Raw genomic sequence first — 24,847 nt, forward strand, 5'->3', positions numbered from 1 at the left:
TCCCGCGAGTTTCATACGCTTACGTCTCGTACATATTTCAGGCACGTCCTGCACTTCGAGATACAGAACCGTATCAGGATGCACCGACCCGCCGCATTTTGTTCAGCGCGCGCGCGTACACGCTGCACGCGTGCAATCCTTCTTCTTTTTCTCGCGTCCATTTCACTCGTACTCCAAAAACGAGATCTTCGCTTCGGCTCTGTTATCAACCGTGCGCCTCGTTTTAATGCTTTGTAACGCGATAAAACTTTTTCTTGTTAATTTTCACATTTGACGCTCGCGACTAAATAGCTTGCAAGCGGAGTAAAAAGAGGAAGCACAATGAAAGAGAGAAAGAAGTATTTACGTTTCATTCTTAGCTTCCGTCGGTGAAGACATATGACATTGCGCAAACATAACTATTATGGTACGGTATTAACAACCAAATAACAAACAGTTTAACAATCAAGTAGCCCAGTGTTGAAGCAACGGACGAAAGCTTGAGAAAAGTGGTAGGTGAAAATGATATATTTACAGAGGTATGATTTCAAATTTTCGAGCTTATTGAGAGGAAAGAAATTAAAACAGTAATGATCGTTCTGGAAATCGTTTGCAGTAGAGAACTCATTTCATTATGTGTTGTTGTAAAAAGACTGAACGAGTCGGTAGAACGACCGATCTCTAAAGCAGAAGACTACTTATATCTGAGAAATCAGACTGAAAAACACATGAAAAGGATATATAATAATAAAGAGAAGAACAAACTTGTACAAAAAAGTCTTTAGATCCACAAATATATACCTTTATAAATCCACGTAATTTCCATGAAAAACAACGAACTGGTCAATTTACTAAATCAAAATAGATAACAATACATGTAAAATAAAATAAACTCATCCAACTATCAAACATGGGAGACAATGCCTGGCAATGTTTTGTCTGTTACATATAGTCTCTTGTAACGAAAACAAGGGCCGAAAGTTGTTGTTTAGGGCGGACGGAGGAGAACGCTTTCATTCGTTGAGTTCAGTGAGTTGGGAACTAGGCGTTGATAGAAGTAAGTATTGTACTTATCTGTAAAGGGTCGCCTAGCGATGCACAGCACACGCGTACAGTTCTATTTAATATTTCGACTGGGCATATCGTATATCCAAGAGGCAGTGCACAATTCCGTATCAGGTTCCTTTGTATGTTCGAAGTATAACCATCATAATAGGCCTGTCCCTTGCTCTCTATCCGTGCGAGAATACAATTGCTCGGGGAGGTCGTCTCTGTACGAATGCCATTGATTGCACAAGTGGCGCAACTTGCATTCTCGAGTGGTAATTGGTCAGGCTGTGCGGGCTCTGTGGCTTGTTGCGCGATGCATCTTAGGTTTATCGACCTCGGAATGTGGAAATTGGCTTCGCTTACGTCGAGAAAAGTATTATAGATCCTTCAACCATTTCGCCATTCGTCCTTTCTTCGTCGGGGAAATATAAGGAACCGAAAATGGCCAGCAAGACGATTTAGACTTCGAGCACCTACTGAGTCCAGGAAATCACTGGGAGAAACGTAGGGAAGCAAATACGAATATAATAAAAGACATTTTATACAGAATCACAGAAAAATTGGCTCGCGATTCCTTCCATTCGCCTGTTAGCCAGATATTCATCGAATCGAAAGTCGGATATTATTTCCAGAACAGTAGTTAACGCACAAGCTTGTCGATGCACGAAAACAGAATGCACCGAAAGCACGATTATCGTGGATAACAATAAAAATACGAAGCAGGAAGTTGGCATTAAGCTCGGCTCTGTGCTCGCATGAAATATTTTGACAACTGGCTTAGTTCGCTGCCACTGAAAAATTTCCTTAACGCTTGAGTTCCGGCGCGAAGAAATTTTTCTATTTACGCAGGGAATATTCATGCACGCTGACTACTCGACCTATTTCACTGCACATTTCGGCATCCTTCCGAGGCAGCTGTATCCGGTCGAAATGGTCGCAGAAAATATCACGATGAATTTACTTCATCGGTCGAGTTTTCATCGTTACATCCACCTTTCCGCTTCTAACCGCAGTGTATAGTAAGTAAATACTTGCAAACGATATGGAAACTTTTCGTAAACGTTTCTCTCTTCCTATTTCAATACACCAAAATGCTTAGGTTTGCAACGATCTCCTTGTGTTCGCATCAAGTATCTTGCGCTTAATATAGAAGCCAAGCAGCTGCGATATAATTTTGCATTATCAAACATCGCATATATAAATAATCACTTCCTTGCCTATTTGCATTTCGAGTTACAAGATATTCATCGAAATAATTCCAGATTTAGGAAACGCCTTACGTGTTAACCTTTTCGTTTCCGAGCACCCAGTGTATAGAAAACGTTCGTGCAAAAGTTCTCTCGCGTGTCCCCCTCCCAAGTATAGCCTAACTATGCCATACATACAGCCAGGTTCCTGTAAAGGCATTTAGAGTGGCGATAATGACGCCTACATTTTACCCTTCGTCGAAGAAACCCAGTGTTTCGGACTATCTAGCGAGCCATTTTTTTTCAGCGTAATTTTCTGCTACCTAATCTTGTTGATAAGTCAACAATGATCACGACGAGATTAAGGCCACTGGTAATGAACAATAATTACGAGCGTTAAACGTTTAAAGAGAGGAAGGTAGGGGGCGTGAGCGAGGAGTAATTTCACCGTTGCCGCTTTAAAACTACAAATTCAACCGAAATTTATTCCCCGTAAACCGGGCGCTGCTAATTACGTTGTCGGATAACAAAAATATAAATTCGTTGAAATTAAGTTGCACGTAGGAACAGTAAGAGTGCAAATAAGTAAATACGGTCGCTCGTTAATTCAGGTTTATTTCCCTTATATGTCGGAAAGGATTAATGTTGTTCGTATGATTTAACCGACCCTGAAAAATAGCCCTGTTATTTTTCATTATCATTCTCGGGCTGCTTAGTCGCCTTTTCTTTTGTTCCTTTCAACCGCGTTTCAAGCCGCACCCCGTTGAAAATCAAAGACCAACGCTGCAGGGGAAACGTCGATGTCATCTAATTACATTAATAAGAAAAAAATATGATCATTGCGACGCGATGCGATGATTGCGCGCTTCCTCCAATTAATTTCACGCGATTGTATACACGGGACTCTAATTTAAATGAATAAATTACGTCTGCGCCTCCGCTTAAACGGGTCGTCCCATATTTATGACCGCGTCAAATACATATATTATCGTTACTCGTCGTCCAGCCAGCAGGAAAATTACAATTTCAATGACGAACGTGTAAATTATGAAATAATTTGGCCTCATCGTAGATTATTGCATTCGTCCGTCCGGTCGTTAAACATTGGCCCTGTTGCTTGTTCAAAACGCGACCGTCGTCGTTCCGTCGAGGAGTCCCGATTACGATATAAAGGCTCCGGTGGTAATTCGTCTAACGTGCAAATCGTTGATCCGATTTGCGTCGAGTGACCAGGTCACAGCGTGAACCGCCGCGGTCCTATTTTACTTACTCGAGAGCGTGCGACCACTTCCACGATGAAATCGCTAGATAAGACCGCTCGTTTCCACGTGCTTTATCAAAATAAAGGATACGATATCGTGGTTAAGGTAGTTACAGCTCTACTCGCCTTAGTCCGTGCGCTCACAAAAAAAATTGTTCGCCACACGAACCTTTTACCTCGGTTATTCAACACAATTCCGACGGAATATCTCTATACATCGCGAGAAAGGTGGAAGTTCTGTATTGAATATAAACGATTCGAGAAATAACGAACAAATATTGGAAATCCGTAGCAGAAGCATTAGAGGGAGTGACAAATATTTTCGTAACCTTTACGTCTCGTAGAAACAATCAAATCTCTCGTACGTTCCGTCGAAATCGAGTCACAAGGTGCGAGCTCTGAACCACCGCGGTGGTTGCAAGTGTATCGCACGTACATGTGACGCATGCACGCCGCTACAGGCTACAGCTTGCATGGAGCCATTGCATGCACCGCGAGATTGCATAATGACATAATATTCATAGCGGTGCCGTTATGCTCGCGACCGAGTAGGTAATAAGGGTGTCGGAGAGAAAGACGAAGCGAAAGACGGTTTAGAGAGAAGGAGGAGAATCGAGGAGCTGAGAGGGAGGAACTGAAGAGGCGGAGAAGATAGAAGGTAAAATGGAGAGAAGGAGAGAGAGAGGGAGAGAGAGAGAGAGAGAGAGAGAGAGAGAAGAGAAGAGAAGAGAATCTCGTTCCTGATGGAAAGGAGAACGAGCCAGTTGCTGAATATACGAGGGCAGAAGCTGAGGCAGGTGACGGAGGTTATAAAGGTGGTAAGAGAGAGAGAGAGAGAGAGAGAGAGAGAGAAAGAGAGAGTGAGTACATTGGAAGGGGAGCGAGGCTGACGGACGGCGGACACATTTTTAATTAAGACAGTTTCGAGGCGTAATTAATTTTACGACGGCGCTACCTAACGACCGGTCTTTTGCCTCCCACCTTTGCTCCCTTACCTCTTCTTTTCTCGGAGTAACTCTACTTCGAGCTTCCGCAACGTTTCCGTCGATTCTGCACCACCGCCAGAATTTCCACCCGGCCGCACCGTCGCTTCCCTCTTCGCCGCTTTTTAATAACACTGTTTTCGTCCCTAGCTGCCTCTCGTAAGCGACACCAGCTTCTTCTACTCCTCCGCCATGGTGTTGCCGGCGCGCATCATCACTTTCCTTTTCCGCTCTGGCTTCTCACGTTCGCTCGTGTCCTCTCACCGCGCCAGCAAACTTTTCGAGCATTTTGTTGGCTCGAGTAGAGTCGCGCATCTGGAGCCCTGCTGCACACCTCTAGCCGTCCCCGACTATCCTCACCATCGAACACATCTTGACAGTTAAGAACGCGCTACCCAGCATCGACCATTGTTTTCCAGCGTTTATTTCCCACTGATTCCACCGAGACTGTTAAGGGTGTAGCAGCGAGCTTGATAAATTCCAGCAGAAACAGCCAACTTTTCTCGCGGAGGAAGCAAAGTTCGGACAGATAGAAAAGAGCCCCGCATCACCGTGTATTTTTGACTTTTTATCTCGCACCATCTTTCCGTAACAACATGCGCGCACCCCGTCGAACGACAAGAACGAGGTCAAAGCATAAATTACCGAGCGTCAGGCGATTTCTCTGCATCCTCCGGAGGACGCTGTCTCTCCGCCATCTATTCCCCTACCCTGGCTCCTCCATCCCAGTCCATAGACCCTCCTTCTGCCAAAAATCGAAGGAAACTTTCATCCGCGCCCCCCGTGGAACGTCCTGGATTTATAGCCACCACAAATTACGTGTTGTGCCGCAGAAAAATATTCCTCTTCTTCGTCGAGCTGTTGGAAGCTTGGATCTTCTTGCGAAACTTTCTTCTCAGTTACTTAATCGAGCCAAGAGATGTCTACCCATCCGATCGAATTAAATAATTCTCGTTATAGATATTCTGTTCCAGCCGAAAAAGTGGTTGGTACGAATTTCATTCGATAAATAGGAAACTCTTCTTTGAATAAGAAATCTTTCTTTGAGTAAAATGTCTATGATCTTAAGCGAAAGCGCATTGTTAACTCACGCTAGAAAATACTCTTAATAAAGTATTCGTACACAGGCGAGCGTCTAGTCTTTAAACATTGCCACGAGTAGTGGACGAGAATGTCGTAAACAACCCCGAGCGTCGTTCCAGAAAAAAAAAAAAAAAAAGAAGAAGAAGAGAACGTTGAACGCTCCACTCCGCGGCTTGGAGGTTTTTAACGATTCACCCTTTGTAGTCTTCTTACGACACCGTAACGGATTATCGTTTTTTCAACGAAAATTTCAAGATAAAGAGACGAAGCGGAATGGATAGACGGCCGAGAAGAGGAAAGCAGGCTGACGCTCTATATTCGTGGCCAAGTTACTGTATTATGCATAATAATCCACGAGCGGCCGCATTGAATTAAAAATGTTAGAGAAGCTTCAGCAGCCATCTCTGGTGCTACGTGCGGTAAAATATATAAAGCGTATTGACGTAGACTGCGAACGATAAAGTAATAAGATCAGCGTCAGCGACTGACCTGTCTGCATAATTTTAGTCGGTCGTTCACCATCGTGATCCTCCCGTGTCTGGAAGGAACCGCGATGAACGTACATTAAGTGCCGTATATTAAAATCAGCCGGAAGCAAACTCCTCTCCATTCCTTTTTCGGTAATTTGAATTTAAACGCTATTTGCTACCACAACGCTTCGCGATTTATTTCCGTAGAATAACGTAAAATGTATAGGGTGTATCTTAACCTCCCCTCTCTTTCTCTCGCGAGTTTCTCTTATTTTTTATTACTTTTACGACCACTCTAAAATTCTACGTGCTTACGCGCTCCCGTCTCGTAATAACCATTAAAAGCACCAACGAAATGTTTTTCCTCGTCTAGGTATAGTAAATTCCTCCTTGCCGTTACACATATCCTCGCGCGTTTTCTAAAAGTGTTTTCTAACACGCTGCTTCCTACCTCGTCCGACCTCGAGTGGAGAGTTAATTACGCGCACGCGGGAAAAAATCTATAGCGCGGCTAGCCAGGCAAGACGCGCGAGTTTTTCTTCTTTTCTTTACGGTCAACGCTAGTAATTCAGCTGAAATAACGGTCGACGGTCCGTCGGTTTATCTGGCCATTAAAGAAAACGACCTGTTAACGGACGTGCACGCCGCCACCAACCGCTATCCAATAAATGTCCTGCTAAACACCCGGACCTGCCTTACGTGTCTATCCTGTCATCCACGCGTGGAACAACCATATCATTTACCATCTCTCGAGTCGATCGATAACAAAACCACATCCCGATCGTAATCTCTTTATTTCTCTCCGGGGGTACGTCCGATACTTCGTACGTCGTAAACTTTTCTCTGACTTGTATATGTATCTCTTCGATTGCCGCCGGAAGGAATATCTTCTCCACCGGATGCTTCGTATAAAAGGACAGACAGAATGACACATCGACGGAGAAAAAAAGGCATTTGCCCGTTATTTCGTTCGAGGGTTTCGCGCGATTTAACCTCTAACAGATACTTGCCTCGCGCGAACCAGTGACAGTCTTGTCGGTAGAAAATAAACTGAACTAACCAAATTACGTGCAATGTGTGTGATTATTCGAAACGACACGTTTCTTAGTACTTGTGATCGAGTCGTGAGTAGAAATTCTTTTTATATATAATGGAGAAATAGTGATACGTAAACCAGGGCAGTTTATCACCATGTTTCGTGCATGGGAATAGTATGCAGGTTGCTGCCAAGAGCAAAATGTAAGCGCCAACAGGAGCATCAAGTCACCGTCGGGTCCTGCAGGATAATATTTAGTATTCCCGTGGCGTCGACTGTCGCGGCTTATAATATTTCGCGTCATATTAATATTCCAGAGGGATGCTAGCCATGCAGGCGACAGGAGAGAGGGCGTCCAGGAGGACCGGGACGACCGGTGCAGCTATTGCAGCTACCCAGTGCCGTATCTTGCTAATGCTGATATCGAGATTTTCGTCGCTATACTTTACCAAGACGAAAGGAATAAATAGGCGTAAAGATACATTCGAGGAAATCTGGGAATATTTAGTAACCTCGTATGATTAAATCTCGGCACTTTAAGCTTCGCACGATGAATTTTTCTCTTCAAAATGAATACCGTAATCGATTAGGGCAGACTGTAGGATACTTAAATTTAAAAACAGTGGATTAAGTATACAGCGCCTACAAGAAATACTATTTGCATATACCCTCGTTTTCCAGCAAAGCGTTTTTTAATTAAATACATATTATACTTTATTTTCATAGTACTAAATTTTTATACTCGTATGAAAGTATAATTAAATAATAGGAAATTTTATGTAAGTAAAACTATTTAATTAGTATTGACATAAACGTTGTAATAAATACAATAATGTACAAGTAATTTTTGTAGTCTCTATAGTTCTTAAACTAGGATCCTTATGTCTTATCAGATCTCAAATTCTGACAGTGTTGTCAGAAAGATTATAACGATGCAACTATTTTCTCAAGCATTATCTTAGGACTAAATGTTGCATTACCCTCGAAAGTTGAAAGCCGAGCGAGAGAAGTTTCTCGAAAAAGTTATTTCCACTTGTTTATACACATGTTCTAGCAACTCGATTATCCGAATCGCGATCGGTTAATCACAGGCATGTAAATAATTACACGCGCAAAAAGCAAGAACAATATTTATCACCTAATCCGCAATTTTTCTTTCCACATCGAACACGCAACAAAGGCGGCACTGCCGAAGCGCAAACATTATCTAAATGTTAAAACAATGAATCGATCGTTTCGCCTGGCACGCAATAAATCGCTTTCGTGCGCCTCCATCCCTGGTTGTGACGAAGATGCAAAATCTGTGGCGGGTAACGAGCCTGGCCGAATCAATTTGCGCAAAGCGGTTTGTAAATGAATCGAATATCCAGTATAAATCATCCCTAACAAAGAACGCACCGATACGTCGTTCGCGCACCCCGCCGTGATTACAGCCACTCCTCCTCGGTTTATCGTTGATCCTTCCCTTCCCTACTCTCTCCTGCTCTACATCTTCTCTCTGTAAGTAAATAAACCTTAGCGACCCTGCTAGGATGTGTTTGAACGCGTCTCATGAGCACGTGACGATGTCGTAACGTCGTCAGGGTGGTTAAACGACCGGGAACGACGTCTTTAACGAGGCACTCCCTAACTAGGTCGGTGAATCGATATCTCGCTGGTGAAAAATCAATTTTTAGGTCAACCTCTTAATCTTTTACGACGTATATCATCAAGATTTATGTCGAAGACCGTTCGTCCGATTAAATGAAATTAATAAGGCTACATACACAGAGAAAAATTTCGCTTTCGAAGAAAACAACGCCATCTTTTGACAGGCTGTGACGCTAAAATTGACCTTGGATCGTAGATAAAGCGAGAAAGACAGGAAATGAAAGCTGTCCGACAGACGGGAAACGCGTTACTTACTCGCTATTTCCCTCGATCGTTCCCTTCCTTCTTACCGTCGCAATTATCAATTCGAAATCGTGACGCGAATCTAACCAGCCGAAAATTGATTCCGCAGCGGTGCGCAACCGTTTAAAGACGTTCGGAGCCGTTTAAAGACGGGCTGGGATGCGGGGGTGGAGGTTTAATAAGGAGAACGAGAGAGGAGTGCCGGAATGAGAGAAGGCCAAGAGGGTGAAAACGGTGGCGCGAGGAAGACGCCGAAGCCGAGAGTGGATGGAGAGATTTAAAGGGAGGCAGGCAAGCAACGGAAGGGACTGGCTCGCGGTAGACGAAGCCATTTACGGGCACGTAAGCGGTTTCCATTGTCTATGGAGGTATAATGGAGTAATCTCGCGGTGATGCGCCGCCACCACCGAGGCCGATAGTCAAATTACGCGCCTCTTACAAGTATATACACAGAACCGCTATAGCGACCCTTCCGGCCAGGACCGGCAGGGTCAGTCAGTACCGGAATATGTACACCAACCTCTGCCAGTGCCGTAACTACAAAACCGGGGGCACTGCGTTATCGACCGGTAACGCGGTGACCAAGCTAATATATAATTAGCGATATCACGCTGTAATACGAACTCGGTCCGTTTGTGTCCGAGCCTCTGCACTTACGGCTATTGAGTTTCTACTCGTGATTGAGCCACGAACGCTCGAGCATCGGTGCACGCCATTGTGTACGTCCGACGTGTTACTTTGATTGCGCGAGATATTTCTGAACTAAGCCCCGGAGAAACGAGAAAGAAAGCTTCCACGACGTTAATTTGTCGACCGAACGACTCGAACCATATGTTTCTATTCCCGCGTCGCCAACTATTTCGCGATTCGCCGTCTCTTTTCTCCGATTCATCAATCACGTCCAACGCGGTTCGAAAGAGGGAAAGATTGCCCGCCGGCTGGTAGGAAATCTTCGAAAGACTGGTACGGTTAAAAGCACCGAAATAGGATGTTCCATTTAGGATAGTGACCACAGAGAAGGAAGGCAATGCGCGCGTATCATACGTAGACCGCACATAACTACGCGCAGACGTACATCTTTCTCATGACCGTTAACGAGTGTTTGTGCAAGGTACACAGAAACGGGAGTCGGTGTGTGTGTGCGCGCGCGATGGTTACAGCGATATATCATCGCACGTCCAGAGTCATAACGTGACGCGCAACACGCGGGCGCATCAGTCATTTAGCCGCAAATGGAATCTGCTTCCTTCCTCTTGCAGCGTTTCCGCGCCTTGTACGCGGTATTTTGTACGTCCACCAACATTGTACGCGTGTATGAGTGCGGTTATTCGTCCACCGGACAAGAGAAAGGGAGAGAAAGGAAGGGAGAGAGAGCCCGGCGTAACGAGCTGCCACCCAACCAGAAATACCCCTTCCAAATTCGTAAAACCGCCCTCGACGCACCAGCCACGATGTTAATTGATGGCTGTAAGGGAGGAATATCAATAACGATCAAGCCCGTTTATGAACCTATAAATGTTGTTTCGCGACCCGGGTTCATTAGTATTAATCGAGACTAGCTAATACCAAAACCGTCTATCCAACGATGATTTATGTCAAAAGAGACTTCGAGGAAATCTCGATTTAAGGCACAACTTCTCTGTACAACGGACCAATTTCCTCGTTCAATGCAGAATCTTCTAACACGTGATAATTCGCTTTCTACGATCGAGAGGAAAAACAGAGCTGATTCACCGAGTCGGTTATATTATATCTTTGGAACGTTAGAACGGATAAGCTTTGCAAACACTGTGAAATTCATGTCTCGAGTGTTTCGTGTCACGTTCTAAAGGATTATGAATGAACCGATTGGATGAACAAGTCACAACCACAAAGAAAGCGGCAGAACAAAAGCGAGCTAAAGGAATCCTGTGAGGTGAAATGCAAGTTCTTCCGAACCTTGAGCGAATGAGAAATTGTTGGCGCGTTAAAATTCGCACGGCCAAACACGTGCGATAGAATCGAATCCTTCGAGGTGGAAAATTTCACGAAAGGACGACGCGGGAAGCATACGTGGCCCACAAAATTTTCTGGAGACGCCAGCGAGAAGGCAGCTATTGCATCGCTTGCCTCTCTCACCTAGGCGCCGAGCTACTTCCACTTTGAGTCAACGGTGTTTCATCCTTTCACGCCCATCTAACCCTTTTTCGACTACGCGTTTTCTCCTTCGCTTAATAGACTTTAACGAGTCGCGGAACGTGGCGAGAAGGAGGGAAGAACCGATAGGGGGCGCCGTGGTTAAATTAGAAAACTCTCGGGAGGCCAATACCGGGGGAATATTTAAATTAGGTGAACGCCCCCGCACAAGGGCCTATCCTTAATGAGGTGGATGAACGATCGAGAGTTTTCGGTGGTTTCGCATTCCCTGCTCTTTTGGTTTTGCTTCTTTTCTCGACTGTCAGCGCAAAATCGACCGTGAATTTATCCTAAAATCAATTTACATAGGAAGATCGATTAGAGTTCGTTCGAAACAATTTACACGCCATTTATAATTACACTTTCGTTTAATACCCGGTGATAATAAACGAAAGAATCGATCAGCTCTGATTAACGCGTTCGAGAGAGACTAAAGGATCTCATTCGCGGGACGAAAATTGCGAATTAGACTCCCCTGATACAGTTTTGTTAGGAAAGTGTTATTAGTGTATTAACATGCCACGTTAATGATGCCGTGGGTATATACCACTTTCTATGGTCATGTAAACGTAATAACGTACATCAGCCTACAGTACCCTTGATGATTAATATTGCGCGCTGTCCAACGATAATACTGTTACACTAACGTTACAGTAATTATTCCTACAGCCCAACGGATTATTTTCTATCGAATGAATAACTAGACATGCTGCATTATTAAATTGTCGTAATTCGGCTGGCTTCATATAGTAGTAAAATCCGCGATAGAGCGCTCGAATATTGATATCGTCGATCCCGTTCTTAACGTACAATTTCCGTGAAATATGCATCAAAGTGACGCGGTAAATGACAACGTAAATGGGAAATATCGACTGTTCCACGAACTACGATTTCGACGTTCTTGTATTTTTTATCGAATCTCGTCGAAACGATTGATGATATTTGCATTCACGATCAGGAAAGAAGAAAGAGAGTACAGCAACGATATTAAGCACAAAAAACGAATGTTCGCGGCGACGTCGCGCGGGATGGCGGGGGAAGGGGGTGGGGGGGGGGGGGGGCGAAAGAAATTAAAGGATCCAATTTAAAGCATCAAACCCGTGTTCAAGAACTCACCGAAGAATCCGGCTCTCAATTAATAAGATTAACTTTCGCGACTGCAGTAGCCGCGTTTTGAGACCGTTTCCCTTGGCCTGGTTCGTTATACGTCTAACAGATATTGGATAACCAGGAATAAGGTACGTACACAGATAACACCGAAGCTCCCTTTGCGTTCGAACAAGGTGAGCCAGAGGTAAAGAAGAAAAGCGAAGAGAAACGAAGAGAAGAAAACTAGAATGAAAGGCAGAACGAGAATGAGAACGATCTGAGGATCAAGGAGGTTCCAGGAGCTGGGGAAGCATCTTACGCGATCAGACTTCATAAGCAAGCGGAGCCCCTTCAGTCTTGGAAGGCAAACAACCTTGCACTTCCCCTCACCTCTTCTCGTCCACTTTCCTTTCCTCTACTCGCTTCTCCTCTTTTAACCTCTGGTTTCTCGTGCTTCCACCGTTCGCCCTCGGGACCCACGAATCCTTCGTCCTTAAATCCTCGAGCACAGATGCCGGGGATGTACCGGCGTGCACCCTACGTCGAATCCTCCCCGGTATTTTATATTCACCTCAAATCATGCATATTTAATCGCAGAAACGGCTCGATCTACTTTCCCTAAGAGTTAATCGTACCGCCACGAACCACTGTAAATATCCTTCCTACGAATCTTCGATGCGTCTGCTTTGTTTCTTGGATTTCTCGATTTTCCTTACATCGTTTTATTTCCGCTATCCCCAGGTTAGATAAGGAAGATAAAAATACTTTCGACTCTATTTTCTCACATAAATCTTCGTATTTCATGAATCTGTAAAATTATCCAAAGAACATTATGTCAACCATTTTCTTCTCGGAATTTCCATGTCTGAACGTCCGCGCATAATCGTCTCAATTACATGCACTAAATTTGTCCCTGGAACATTTGTTCGGTAGATGGCATCGACTTTTTGCCATCTCCTCGGTAATTTGACAGCGAGCTAAGAAACTTATGGTAACTAAGCGTTATGGAAAACAAGCTTGGTTCACGGTCGCACCGAGTACATAATCAACGTCGACGACCGTTCGTACGTAACGCTTTTATCGTCGGTATAGCGTGACCAATGCAAAATTGGAAGGAAAATAGGCCAGCCGGATGGAACGTGTCGAACTGTCATCGAGAGGACGTCTCGCGCGAACGAATCTGAGCTGGCTAGTCTATTTCTGGCTGCGCCTATAGACTGTGTTAAACGCGATATCACATTGAAAGACCGGCCGATTCAGTTCGTTGGTGACGGAGCAGAATTTAGAATTTCATACGTTTGCTTTATAATTCGGTACGAAATAATTTTAGAACCTTCTGGAATGAAAATATCAATTGATTTAAATTTATTAGTACGTAACCGAGAAAATATAGTTAGTAATCAATGAACGAGTAAAAATCAAACTGAATGAATATCTACGTAAAGTCTGGAATTTGCTAGTCTCTGATAAAAATAGTAATCACGACGTACTTGTTTCGGTAAGACAGCAGGACGAAATGTCATCGAACCAAAGTTTCGCCGTGAAAGCTCGCATAATATGAATGCAATGCAACTGTTCGGATGCCAAGTTCGTTCGGTTAATTTGCGACTAGTAAATACGTAACTAACGACTTTCGGTTCGATGCCAACGATATGTAAATAAGGATGCATGTACATGCGTATCTACGTGTGTTTGCGTATCTACGTGTGTTAGCATATCAATGAAAAAGTCGGTATGAATTTTTAGCGAGACCGGTCGACCACCCGTACTTCAATTTCCATTTGCCTTTTCTGCCTCATTTTCTTTAATCCTGTTCCACTATAAATGCGCACCTGGCCACCATTCACGATCAATCATCCGCGCGAATTATCGAAAGAAATTAGCAGATGTTTCGTCGGGCATTTGCATATGCAAACGGCGAAGAAAACGATACGGTTTCCATTACAGTCACCAGAGCAAATCCTATCGACGTTCTCACGGTCGGATTTGACTTTACTCAACTTACTTATAGAACGCTCGTTCTCCCCCCCCCCCCCCCTCTTCCCCGCTCCCCCTCATCTGTTCGAGTCACTTAAGTTCTCTCAAAGTAGCTGTACGTCGCGGATATCAAAGAAAGTCTTGTTTTAATGAAACCTAATTATACACGGAAGTCGCGGGACACGTTCGACCCAAGTTTGCATAAACGGACGGATTTGGGACACCTGACGAATAATTCCTAAAGTTCGCGGGATCGCAGCACGATACCGCACTGCTGGATTGATAATTAGTTTTAATTTTCTCTCTTTCTTTAAGAACAGGATTATTTTCTGCTCGTGCAATGAATAACGAATGATGCGACTTATTTTCACATTGGCGTCTAATGGCTTAAGAATCTAATGGAAATAACTTCCAAAACGATGTCATCGGAAAACAGTCTTTTTCACATTCTGCAAGCCCTGGTAAAGATGGTAAGATAGAAGATGCAAAGGAAGAATTAGATTAGCGTATGATCGGGGAAAAAGGTGTAAACGCAAGTGGAACGACAAATGGTTGCATGAACCTTTATCAGCCTCTGGAGACGCGTGGTTGTTGGTTTGGGTGGAAAACTACACCGGATATAAGCAATGGATAAGAAAGTTCCGCGGCTCTATGAAAAATGCAACGCTCGAGTTATCGTCGAGGTGAATTTTTCATCGGCGCGAGTCGAGCTGCTGCTGCTGCTGCTGCTGCCGAGCGTTGCGCCGCGTCCCTTCAACGCCGTCTTCCGTTTTAACCCGCTTTTTTTTCAACCTTGCCCTCGCCCCTTCTTTTTTCTTACTTGTTTCTAACCTAGCCACCTTCTTTCGTGACATAAGCATGGCAAGCGTTCGGGAGAGGAAAGTTTCGAAGTGACCTGCGACGTAGCAAACCCGTGCCGGGAACTTGCTTCTGACATCCCGGAGAAATGCAGCCGAGCGATTTCTCTCCCATATCTATGCACTACGAGAACCTACTTTCCAAACTGCAATACACTGCGAAGAAATTCTTCGGGGAACCATTGTACCGAGAACACGCGATGTCGGTGCATCCGGTGGCAGGAAACCGAGAAAACGTTACCAAACTGCCGATGAAACGAGCGACACGCTTGACTTTTGCCATTTCAACTCTAAACCGAGCATCCGCTTGCAGCTAGCTTCATCAGAGGTATCATTCGATATTGCGATGCATGCAAACTGTTGAGATATTTATTCCAAAGGAACGTGGCCTGAACGCCGTCAATTCTGATAATTCGGTGACACCTTGAAATGTATATTTATTCCGATTTTCATTTAACCTAGTTTCTTCTATAAATTCCACTTCAAGTGACATTTACATTTCAGTGCAATTCAAGCAGTATAAATACCTAAATGATCGATATGATAATAGCGTAGAACTTTCTCTAACTTCGATGAAATCGTGAACTCTGAAAAATCAGCGGTTACCGATGATTCCTCTCCAACGCAACAAATAATACTTTATTCACAATAATGCAGCGTAATACCTAGTTAAAGTTTCTAGATATCGATATTTTTAAACTACAAACAAAAGTAGCAGATTTTTGTTACCAAGTATCATATTTAAGTTAATTCGATTCATTTTATGGGAGACGGAATTTCCTTGCGAAAGAGAAACTTTTTAACAACCATCTTGAACAAAATGTTCCCTACCACATTCTCGTTCGTGATGCGCAAGTATGACTTGACTTACTACGTATTCGAATACCTCCTTAGAAGGGGACATTATTGCGTAAGATAATTAAACGAAGTCACTGGAATGGATAAATTAAATCGTCTACTATTTCTCGGCCCTGTAATTAGTCGTCTACCCAAAGCGCACTGTCAAAGAACACTTCCTACGCTACGTTATCAGGAGACAAGCTGTTAATTAAGTGAACCATTTCGTCTGCCGCTTCAGGTAACAGCTTTCTGGATAACTGGTACACTTTTGTACAAGTGTAAATGTTCGTTGAAGCAGCCATCGCGAGAAGATTAGAAAATTCCAATGAGCGCAGTTGCGAATGGCCTACTAAATGGAAGTGAGTAATTATGTATAAAAGGGAAAAATACGTTCCGAAACGATCGCGAAAGAACAGCCTTGCTTAATTCGAAAACTTTCAGAAACGAAACTGTTAATGAGAATTCTTGTTTCTTCCCGGGGAAATTTCGAAACTAAACCTATTTCAACTACGACCGGCCAAATGCGAGTCTCCATACGTGGCGGAGGTCACGATATAGATTCAGGGACCTCGATGTGGATCGAAGCTGAAGAACACTGTTCGTAAGGCTGAATACAAAAAAGAAAAAGAAAAAAAAGGGGAAAGAGACAGAATGGAGGGAGATGGAGGAAAAGAGCAAGAGAGGCTTGTCGCGACCATTGCAGATTGGAAGTATGAGGTGAGGTCGCGGAAGCAGAGATAGGGGAAAGGTTCGAGAGAGGCAGATAGGAGAAATTCTACGGGGCGTAGACGGGATAAGTTATCGTTGTGTCTCAGGATGCACACCGACATTATTTCGTATCTTGCAGGACACTTCGAGCAATGAGGACGTCCTGCAGCGCACGCTGCCGGAATCCATAACGAGGTCTTATCTATCTTAGTCCGGCTTCCTTTTTCCCTTTTATTCTCCTTCTCGCTTCCTTCCATTGCAGCTATTTCCTCTCCTATACTCCTCCGTGCCGAGACGCTTTTGACTAGATCCAACTTATACGCGTGTTTCTCTTTAAATTAGAACTGGCTCCCATATCCCCTACCATTCCGTTTTCTACTATAATTTCTGTCTTGAAAGTGACGTCGAAATTTCAAATCTACAGGAAGAATGAAACATTCGCTAGACAACGTGTACCACGAAAATCCAACTGAAACTTCCATCGATTAACGCATCGCGCACGGTCAAGTTAGCAATCGGAGCACAGAGTAATTGCAGGATTCAGATGCAATCAACACGCGTGATTTACTCCTAATATTTCATCCAGCTCTAGATTTACGAAGCGGCGAAGTCTCGTTGGTGAATACGTTTTTCAAGACAAACAAGCATCGATAACGTATTTTTCTACGAAATAACAGATGCGGTTCCGACGATATTTTTGCCGTTATGATCCAAAATAGGAAAAGTTGGTAACGTGTGTGCGAGAACTCAATACGAGGAATGGAAGATTCGCGATGAAAACGAAAAACAAAAAACTATACCGAGTGATACAAGCATCGCAATGTTTCGATAGTCTTCCATTTCCGGCAGCTTTTAAAATAGTAGTGTACGGGCTTGGACGCGGCGACGACCGCATGTTCGTACTTTACGCGCCGCGGACCGCTAATAACAAACCTCGCGAGGTGATTACACGGCGTGATTTCGCGCAGATTGGACGAGTGATTAATTCTTGCGGACAATCCGCGCTACCACCCCCCTCGACAGCCAAACTGTCGCGTCGACCAGAGCAGCCCTCCCGTTTTCCTCTGTTCGTCGCCGCCCTCTGTGGATTTGTCGCTCGTACCAACCACGGCAAGGATATTTTAATTCCGAAGCGGCGGCGGAGCGGTTTGGAACGGTTATTAATTCGTGTGTCGAGGGTCCGAGCGCCGGCCGAGCCGGAGATTCCAATGACCAACAACGGGTGCGACGGAGACCGATCGTCGACGATGCTCGTAAAAACAACCCCATTGTTATCGCCGTCCCGTAGCTCGTTTCGCAGTGGGCGGCACTCGAATTGGCGCACGGGGAGAAAACAAAAAGAAACGAGAAGCGAAGTTTCACGTACGCGTCGTAGCATGCGAGCTGTTCCTCGTTGTTCCTCTCCGCTTCTCTCCGCTTCTCTCCGCTTCTCTCCGCTTCTCTCCGCTTCTCTCCGCTTCTCTCCGCTCCTCTCCACTCCTCTCCACTCTATTCCACCTGCTCTTCCAGATATACACACGTATGCAAAAGGCACGTGTGCCGATCATGCCCTCCCGTTATCGCGAAACGGCCACCGCCGCGCGATTCCACCAGTTTCAGAAACTTCTATGGGAACGAAACTGGATTGATTTTTCACCGTCGTTTTTCGCGGTGAAGCTACATTTTTCGGCCAAAACGACACGAAAACACGGAAACGATTTTATCCCCGGTATAAGACGAACGTGTCGTTGTTGCTTTCAATCATTTGAAAACCTTTGCGCCTTCCAACCGCGTTCCAAATTTTTCCATTTCCAATCATCACGGGAATCGCTTAACGAGCCAAAATTCATGCGAAAATTCGTACTCGGCCGTCGCGCGGTAAAACATACTTGAACTTTACGCGCAACATTGCACATCGCGTTTGGAAATATCGTCGATTGTTATTTTCCCCGTGGCGGGGTGGAGATTCAATCGGGACAGTGGTCAGGTCATTCGCGAGAGAATATAAATTTCGAAGGGTTGAGCGCTCTTTTTGGTGCTCTCGTGTGTTCTTTTATATTCAACGCGTAACAGTTGCGCGTAATGCTTGCATGTTACGCTTGGATGGATGTAGGTGCGAGTACGTCGAAACGAATGGCGGCATGCGGTATGTGGGATCTCGCGGAGGAGCGCGATTCTTTTGGATTGATTAATACCCGGCCACCCTTCGAAACTGTTTTGCGACCCTTTTTCTCTCTCGGCAGGGCAACTCGTTTCGCGACGACAGACTCATCTCCGATTTTATGCCTCGTTTGAGGGCGCACTGGCTAACCCCTGCCTCTCCTTTGCTTCGCTCCCTTCAGGACACGCCAGGACGGACCCTCGTTGCAACGCCGCCGTCCGCCATGAAAATCACAGGCCACGAGACTCGCGGGGAATGCTCTATTTGGTATTTAAATAAGCGTACGTGTACGCTCGCCTTGTCCCGTAACCGTATGGGACAAGTTCACTGAGCTTCTTTTCGGGAAAACCGGTTGGGGGACCCTGTCCCTTCGATATTTATCACGAGGGAAAGGGCCCGGTCAATTATACCATGGCTGGTAAATATGCTAATCCGAATGACGCCAACCATGTATCCAAAGATAAAAACAATCGTAAAAGCCATAAACGCCGACACGTGCGTTTCTCTACTTCGATCGATAGATAACGCGTTATCGATAGATAACCTGTGCGTTTTATATCAGTGTTTTATTTTAAGTTATTTTAGGAACATGTTAACAGATAAATACATTGGCGCACAAAAGTGTTTGGAGACCCATCTTAAAAAGCTTTCATGTTCACATTATATGAGTCATATAAAACATTTTGAAATTTCATTAGCACTATAATGGGACACAACTGTCATGATGATATGGTGTAAGTCATATTCTGTTTCCATACAATAGCGTTTTATATCTATTATCATAAAAAAAACATTATATTTTTTCTAATAACATTTAGCATTTCTAATAACGTGTTTTCTAAACGTTGTGCGTAATAAAGTTGCTACTTAATTAATTATTATGAAACTAAAGGGATGACACCTGTGAAAGTTGTAACACGTAACGACTACATTCAAATTTCTGAAAATCTTGACTTACACCATTATAATTTTTAAAACCATGTACAAAACAAAGAGTGACTTGTAAAATTCTAGCGAAACGAAAAATTGTGCTGACTTTATAGTTTTCTTTCAGGATAATTCAAGTGCACAGCAAAATGGGGAAAAGCTATAGAACCTACTCGAGGAAACTTTCGTTACAACGCTATCGTGTAAGGATATAATTTTCGTGTCCGGTGAATGCATGCTTCGAAAAGCGGGACAAATTCTTCGCCAGCAAAGAACACGAGCAGCTTACTTTTCGTCTTTGGCTCGAAATAAGTTTCCGTTCTTGTTATTAAGACCGCGGAAGCAATAAGAACAGCGAAGCGAAGCGCGAGAAGTTTACCTGCGTTGCTTGTTAAAAACGTACCGATGAACAGATTATAAGAGGTCATGGGAGCCGATCGATTTCTTGTGTGCGTAGTGTTGGAAAAGAATAGGTGAACGTTCCATGAGAACGTAGAGAAAAAAAAAAAAAAGAATATCGGAATGAAAGAACGGTTGGTCGATCTGTTCGAAAACAGGAGGAGAAACGATATCGTGCGAGTGGTTAATTCAGCGATTTCACCGATAACGGAAACCCTTGAAAATAAAGTTGCTAGCTTTTCTGGGGAGACACGACCAAGTCAATATTGTCTTACCGTGCTAAGCGCGCTAAAGTACACCGTGAGAGCTGTGCCGTGCAGGAAACTTTATATATCTCAGTGCGTAGTTGCGAACAAACTTGACAGAATCCAACAATAAGGCAAAGTTCCGTCTCTTCGTTGTCTCCTTCTTCAGCCTTGACTAAAAATAAATACACCGTAACCTCATCGGCTGCGTCCCCGACGAAAAGAGACCCTGTGTCGTCCGATCAACTGCAGCCACGCATCATTTTCAACGACAAGAAAAAAATAGCCACGACACCCAAATCCCTAAATCCATTGCTTGAAATATGTCTTGCTCTGAAACGAAGACGATTACGAAACGTTTCTCTGATTCGTTGTGAGCAACGTGATGTAATCGGTACACTCGTAGAAAGTATTTTGGTATCTCGTAGGAACTGAGGGACTATTGTCAAACTATTTTCACTATAATCTTTGGAAAAAAGACACGCGTGTTGAGAAAACACGGCGTTAAACATACCGTTTTCTCTTTTAGCCCGCTTTCGCGATAAGAGCATTATTTTCTGAAGATTCATGCAGTGCACGGAATAAAATATTTTTCTGTATAAAAGAGGATTTTTCATGAAGATTTCATTATTAATGAAAGTTTATGATATTTTCAACAATAGGTACTTTATTGTACGGTAAAAGATATTAATATAGCTTTACTCCATAATATATTCTTTGGAATATCGAAATGCTCATATGTAGATGGTAACGTATGTTTCAAATTTCAACATTGTTATAAAAAATACTATCGTATTCGGAATTTTTGTCTGGACTAATCTCACATAAGATTAAACCGATCGTGTCTAGCCACTAAAAATCTTTAATTGTTAAAGTAAGGAATCTTTGCGACAATGATACTAGTCGCCTAACGACTCGAACGTTATTCCAAGATTGTAAATATCGCGTTAATCGAGTGAGCTTAAATTCGAACGTAATCCAGAAGAGTTCGCGCATTTTATAGTAATGTTGCTACGGTCGAGAGTTTGTCGCGTTCTCCTCGAAGGCAATAGAATCTGGCGGGACTTTTCAGAAGTATGTAACTTTCAGTGACTCGACTATGGCCAGGAATAAAGTCTCAAGTATCCGGTACTCGACTATAGCCGTAGAACCCCGCTGCGATAAAATCTAATGAGACGTCGGAGAACTCGAGAATCCCACGAAGAACGAAATTACAGATTCTCTACCCTATATTTTGTCCGCCTAACGTTCGACGTCCAATCTTTTATTAACGCCCTGCCCGAAATCGATTTTTCAATTCCACCTAGACTCTAAGCGCGGCTCTCATGTGACGCAATCGCCTCTCTTTCGAGAAATGTTAATCTACGATAGTGGTATCTCGATCAATGCGCCGTTTAACTCACTCTCAGATCCGCGGAGACCGTTCGAGGTCCCCTTGAAAGACGTTCAGTCAAAGCAGACTGATTGCATTTGTTTCTCAGACGCAATCCTCCCATCTTAAAAATTGCATTCAAGATGGAATACGTGGAACATAGCTTGCTAGTTTATTCTATATAATATATATAAATCCTAGAATATTCTACTCTCATGCTACAACCGAGCCGATTTTGCCGAGCAAAATAAGTCAATTGCATCTTTTTCATTCGTCTTCCGGATATAATAATCTCTTTACTTGTAAATTGAAGTAATGAACGATGTTTTTTTTTTTTTTTTATTAGTGAATCATTTCTATTAGAAATAGATAATATTCGTCCATGCCAGAACTAAAATTAAATCAGTCTTACTAAAATTGATTTGCCTTTATTAAATTCTAATCCTATAATTGTAAAAGTTTATGGTTTAATAGATTAATATCACAGCATTCTTATTTAATGTTACGGGAGAAAAGGACGCGTCTTTTGCGAGACGATAAGGGAGAACAGAAGAGAATAGAGAATGCGCCCGCATGATATATCGCTTTCCTTTGTCGAATGTTCTCCGTGCACGGCTGGCCGGCGTATCGTTCACATTAGCCTCTTTACGATCGATTAATTCCTCGGCTGCGGAACAAAACATCTCGCCGTGTGAACGATCTACAAAGTCGCCGGCGGCGCTCTGTCACGGGCTTTGTCGACGCGTTTAGACGACAAAGTGCGCGATAAAAATACCTCCATAAAAACTACGATATCTCGCCCAACAATTACCACTGGCGGTCGATCTCTTCGACTGTGGCTCTGATTCGTAAGTAAGCCTAACCTAACGTAACTTCGTAATACCGACCCTAATCAAATGGAATTTACACGCGCGAATACGGTCAATCGTTCGGTGAATCGAGCTTAAAACAATTCAAGCCGTAAGTAGAGTGAATTAGCTCGAACGAGACGACACCTCTCGTACGAGTAGCGAAGATGTCAATGGTCGTGTTCCTAGTTTACACGAGCGCCGTGCGAATTATCGGGAGCTGGAGAGGCTGCGATTCTCGAATTAACGAGCCTGGCTCGCGTACTAATGAAAACGTACAGTTAAATTAGCAGCATCGACCATTTGGTCGTACGCCAACCGGGTAATTTACAAGTACAATAATTTCGGTGCAAAGTTCAAGCCGGGATTAGTGGAGAAAGCCCGCGATGGCTTTAACGAGTCGTGTTTACCAAAACAAGAAAACAACGGAGAAAGTGTTTACTTACTTTTCGAGGATCGGCGCGCGCGATATCGACGAACATCCGCGAGCAAGATAACCTTGTTGATGATTCCAGGGAGTAGAAATGAATCTGGTATAGAAGGCCCAGGGTAGAATAGCCAAACAAGGTAAACGGCGACAAAAAGCACCAAAATAAACAAACGTTGATCGTCACGTGGCACACAGAGATACGCACAATGGGAATCCAGTGACCGATTCTCTTCCACGAATAAACAAAACACTGTGAGCGTACGGCGGCCGATCAACAACGTTCCTTTCGCTCTCGTTTGCCTTTTACCTCCGTTTACCCCGCGCACTGTCGAACACGAATCACTTTTTGACGTGTTTTCTTATTCCTTGTTGACGACTGGAAACCGTAGTCCAAACAAGCCAGATCGTTGCTGATATTTTGGCGGGTTTCCTCGACCTGCCGCTAGAGTATCGCTTCGACTCTCGATCTCGCGCCGCTCCGTTTTGTCGTCGACTGCTCGCATCGATCGTATCGATCACGTTACGCGGCACGCGACCGTCAAAAGTGGCGCAACACGACCGCACACAGCTCTTCGCAAATTCTTTCGTCCCAGTGGTGTAGTATGGGGAAAAGCGATAGAACGACAAACAACAACGACGACGACGACAACGACGATTGAGAAAGGACACGAGTTAAACGCTTATTCGATGGGAAAAATCGTCGCGGCGAGTGGTCGTGCACGAGTGTAGCGAGCGTCGAGAAGAGGTCGAGAGAGAGGAACGACCGACGCGGCGACGGTCGCGTGTTATCGATTCGTGGCCGTGGAAAGCCGGCGAGGCAGTCGAGATAGAGAGAGAGAAAGAGCGAGAGAGAGCTTTTTCTTCGCGTTCTCTCCCTCTTCTCCCCGCTCTCCTGAATCCTCACTCTCTCTCTCTCCCTCCTTCCCTCTCACCCTTCTTTGCGAACCTCGTGCGACGCGGTCACCGTACCAGTCCCACAGTCCGAGAGTAGCCAGTATATAACACCACTCTCCCTCTCTCTCTCTCTCTCTCTCTCTCTCTCTCTCCCTCCCTTTCTCTCTATCTCCCTCTCTTGTATCCGTAAATCGTACGATCGAGTATTGCCTCCAACCGATGATCCTGTCCTGTGTGTTATTTACGACAGATCGAGACTAGCTCTGTGTGTTACGCTATCAACGGCGACAACGTGCGTACCGATATGACGCGTACGTACTACGGAAGACAGGACGCGTCTCCCTCGAACGTCCGGGTCGGACTGAGCGTGGCAGGGCGAACTGGAGACCCATGGAGTCGTTCGAGGTACCGACTACCCCCACCCGGAGGAGCCACGCTTCGGCTTTCCCAACCCTCGTCAACCGCCTTCCCCTCGCAAACCCCATCCGAACCTAGCGATGGCCATTCGATATTCTCTATGTCGCAAGTTTTCGAGCAATTTACTAGTACGAATGTTCGAATCGCTTCGAGCACTAGTCGAGTTTAAGTCTCTCCAACGGGATCGTCGATCTACGGGAATTTAAAACACTCGAACGTCTCCGAAAACCGATAATTTTTCAAGCTTTATACACGAAGTAGCTTATTATTCTTTTTGTTGAAAAGACACTATCGTTATAATAGTTCTAAGCTATGCGCGCACACTAGAGAACACCACTGTTGCGCTACAGTTTTGTCGCTTTCGCTCGCATCGATTGAAAGTTCGATTTCTTCCTTTGATTTTAATAACAAAACAGTCGTTCTGCAGTCGCGTCAATCCGCCTACATTGTCGCTCGACAAATTGTCGATAGTGCGAACATAGCTTAATGGATTATGTCCATTATACACGTTTATTATTAACAAAGGTTAGGATTAAAGTTATCATCGAAACATTCGAATATTCCGAAAATCTTTACGGTTTTTAAAT

At 44.2% G+C, this 24,847-nt stretch overlaps 1 protein-coding gene across 6 annotated transcripts in view; it reads right to left on the reverse strand.

Moving 5' to 3' along the window:
* Nucleotides 1-24,213, reverse strand: part of LOC126875473 (uncharacterized) — a 259,178-nt gene extending 234,965 nt beyond the window's left edge. For 3 of the 6 annotated variants that reach the window (XM_050638405.1, XM_050638401.1, XM_050638396.1), the window contains exon 1: nucleotides 22,966-24,213. Coding sequence is in view for 1 of the 6 variants with exons in the window: in XM_050638396.1 (XP_050494353.1) it covers nucleotides 22,966-23,001 (36 nt within the window). In the remaining 5 variants the exon portion in view is untranslated. Of the gene's footprint in view, nucleotides 1-4,472; nucleotides 4,492-22,965 lie in introns of those variants that run through there. The other 3 variants (XM_050638406.1, XM_050638398.1, XM_050638403.1) reach the window with 2 other exon arrangements.
* Between the last annotated feature and the right edge of the window lie 634 nt (nucleotides 24,214-24,847).

Source organism: Bombus huntii, chromosome 18 (genome assembly GCF_024542735.1).
Source record: "Bombus huntii isolate Logan2020A chromosome 18, iyBomHunt1.1, whole genome shotgun sequence".
NCBI lineage: Eukaryota > Metazoa > Arthropoda > Insecta > Hymenoptera > Apidae > Bombus > Bombus huntii.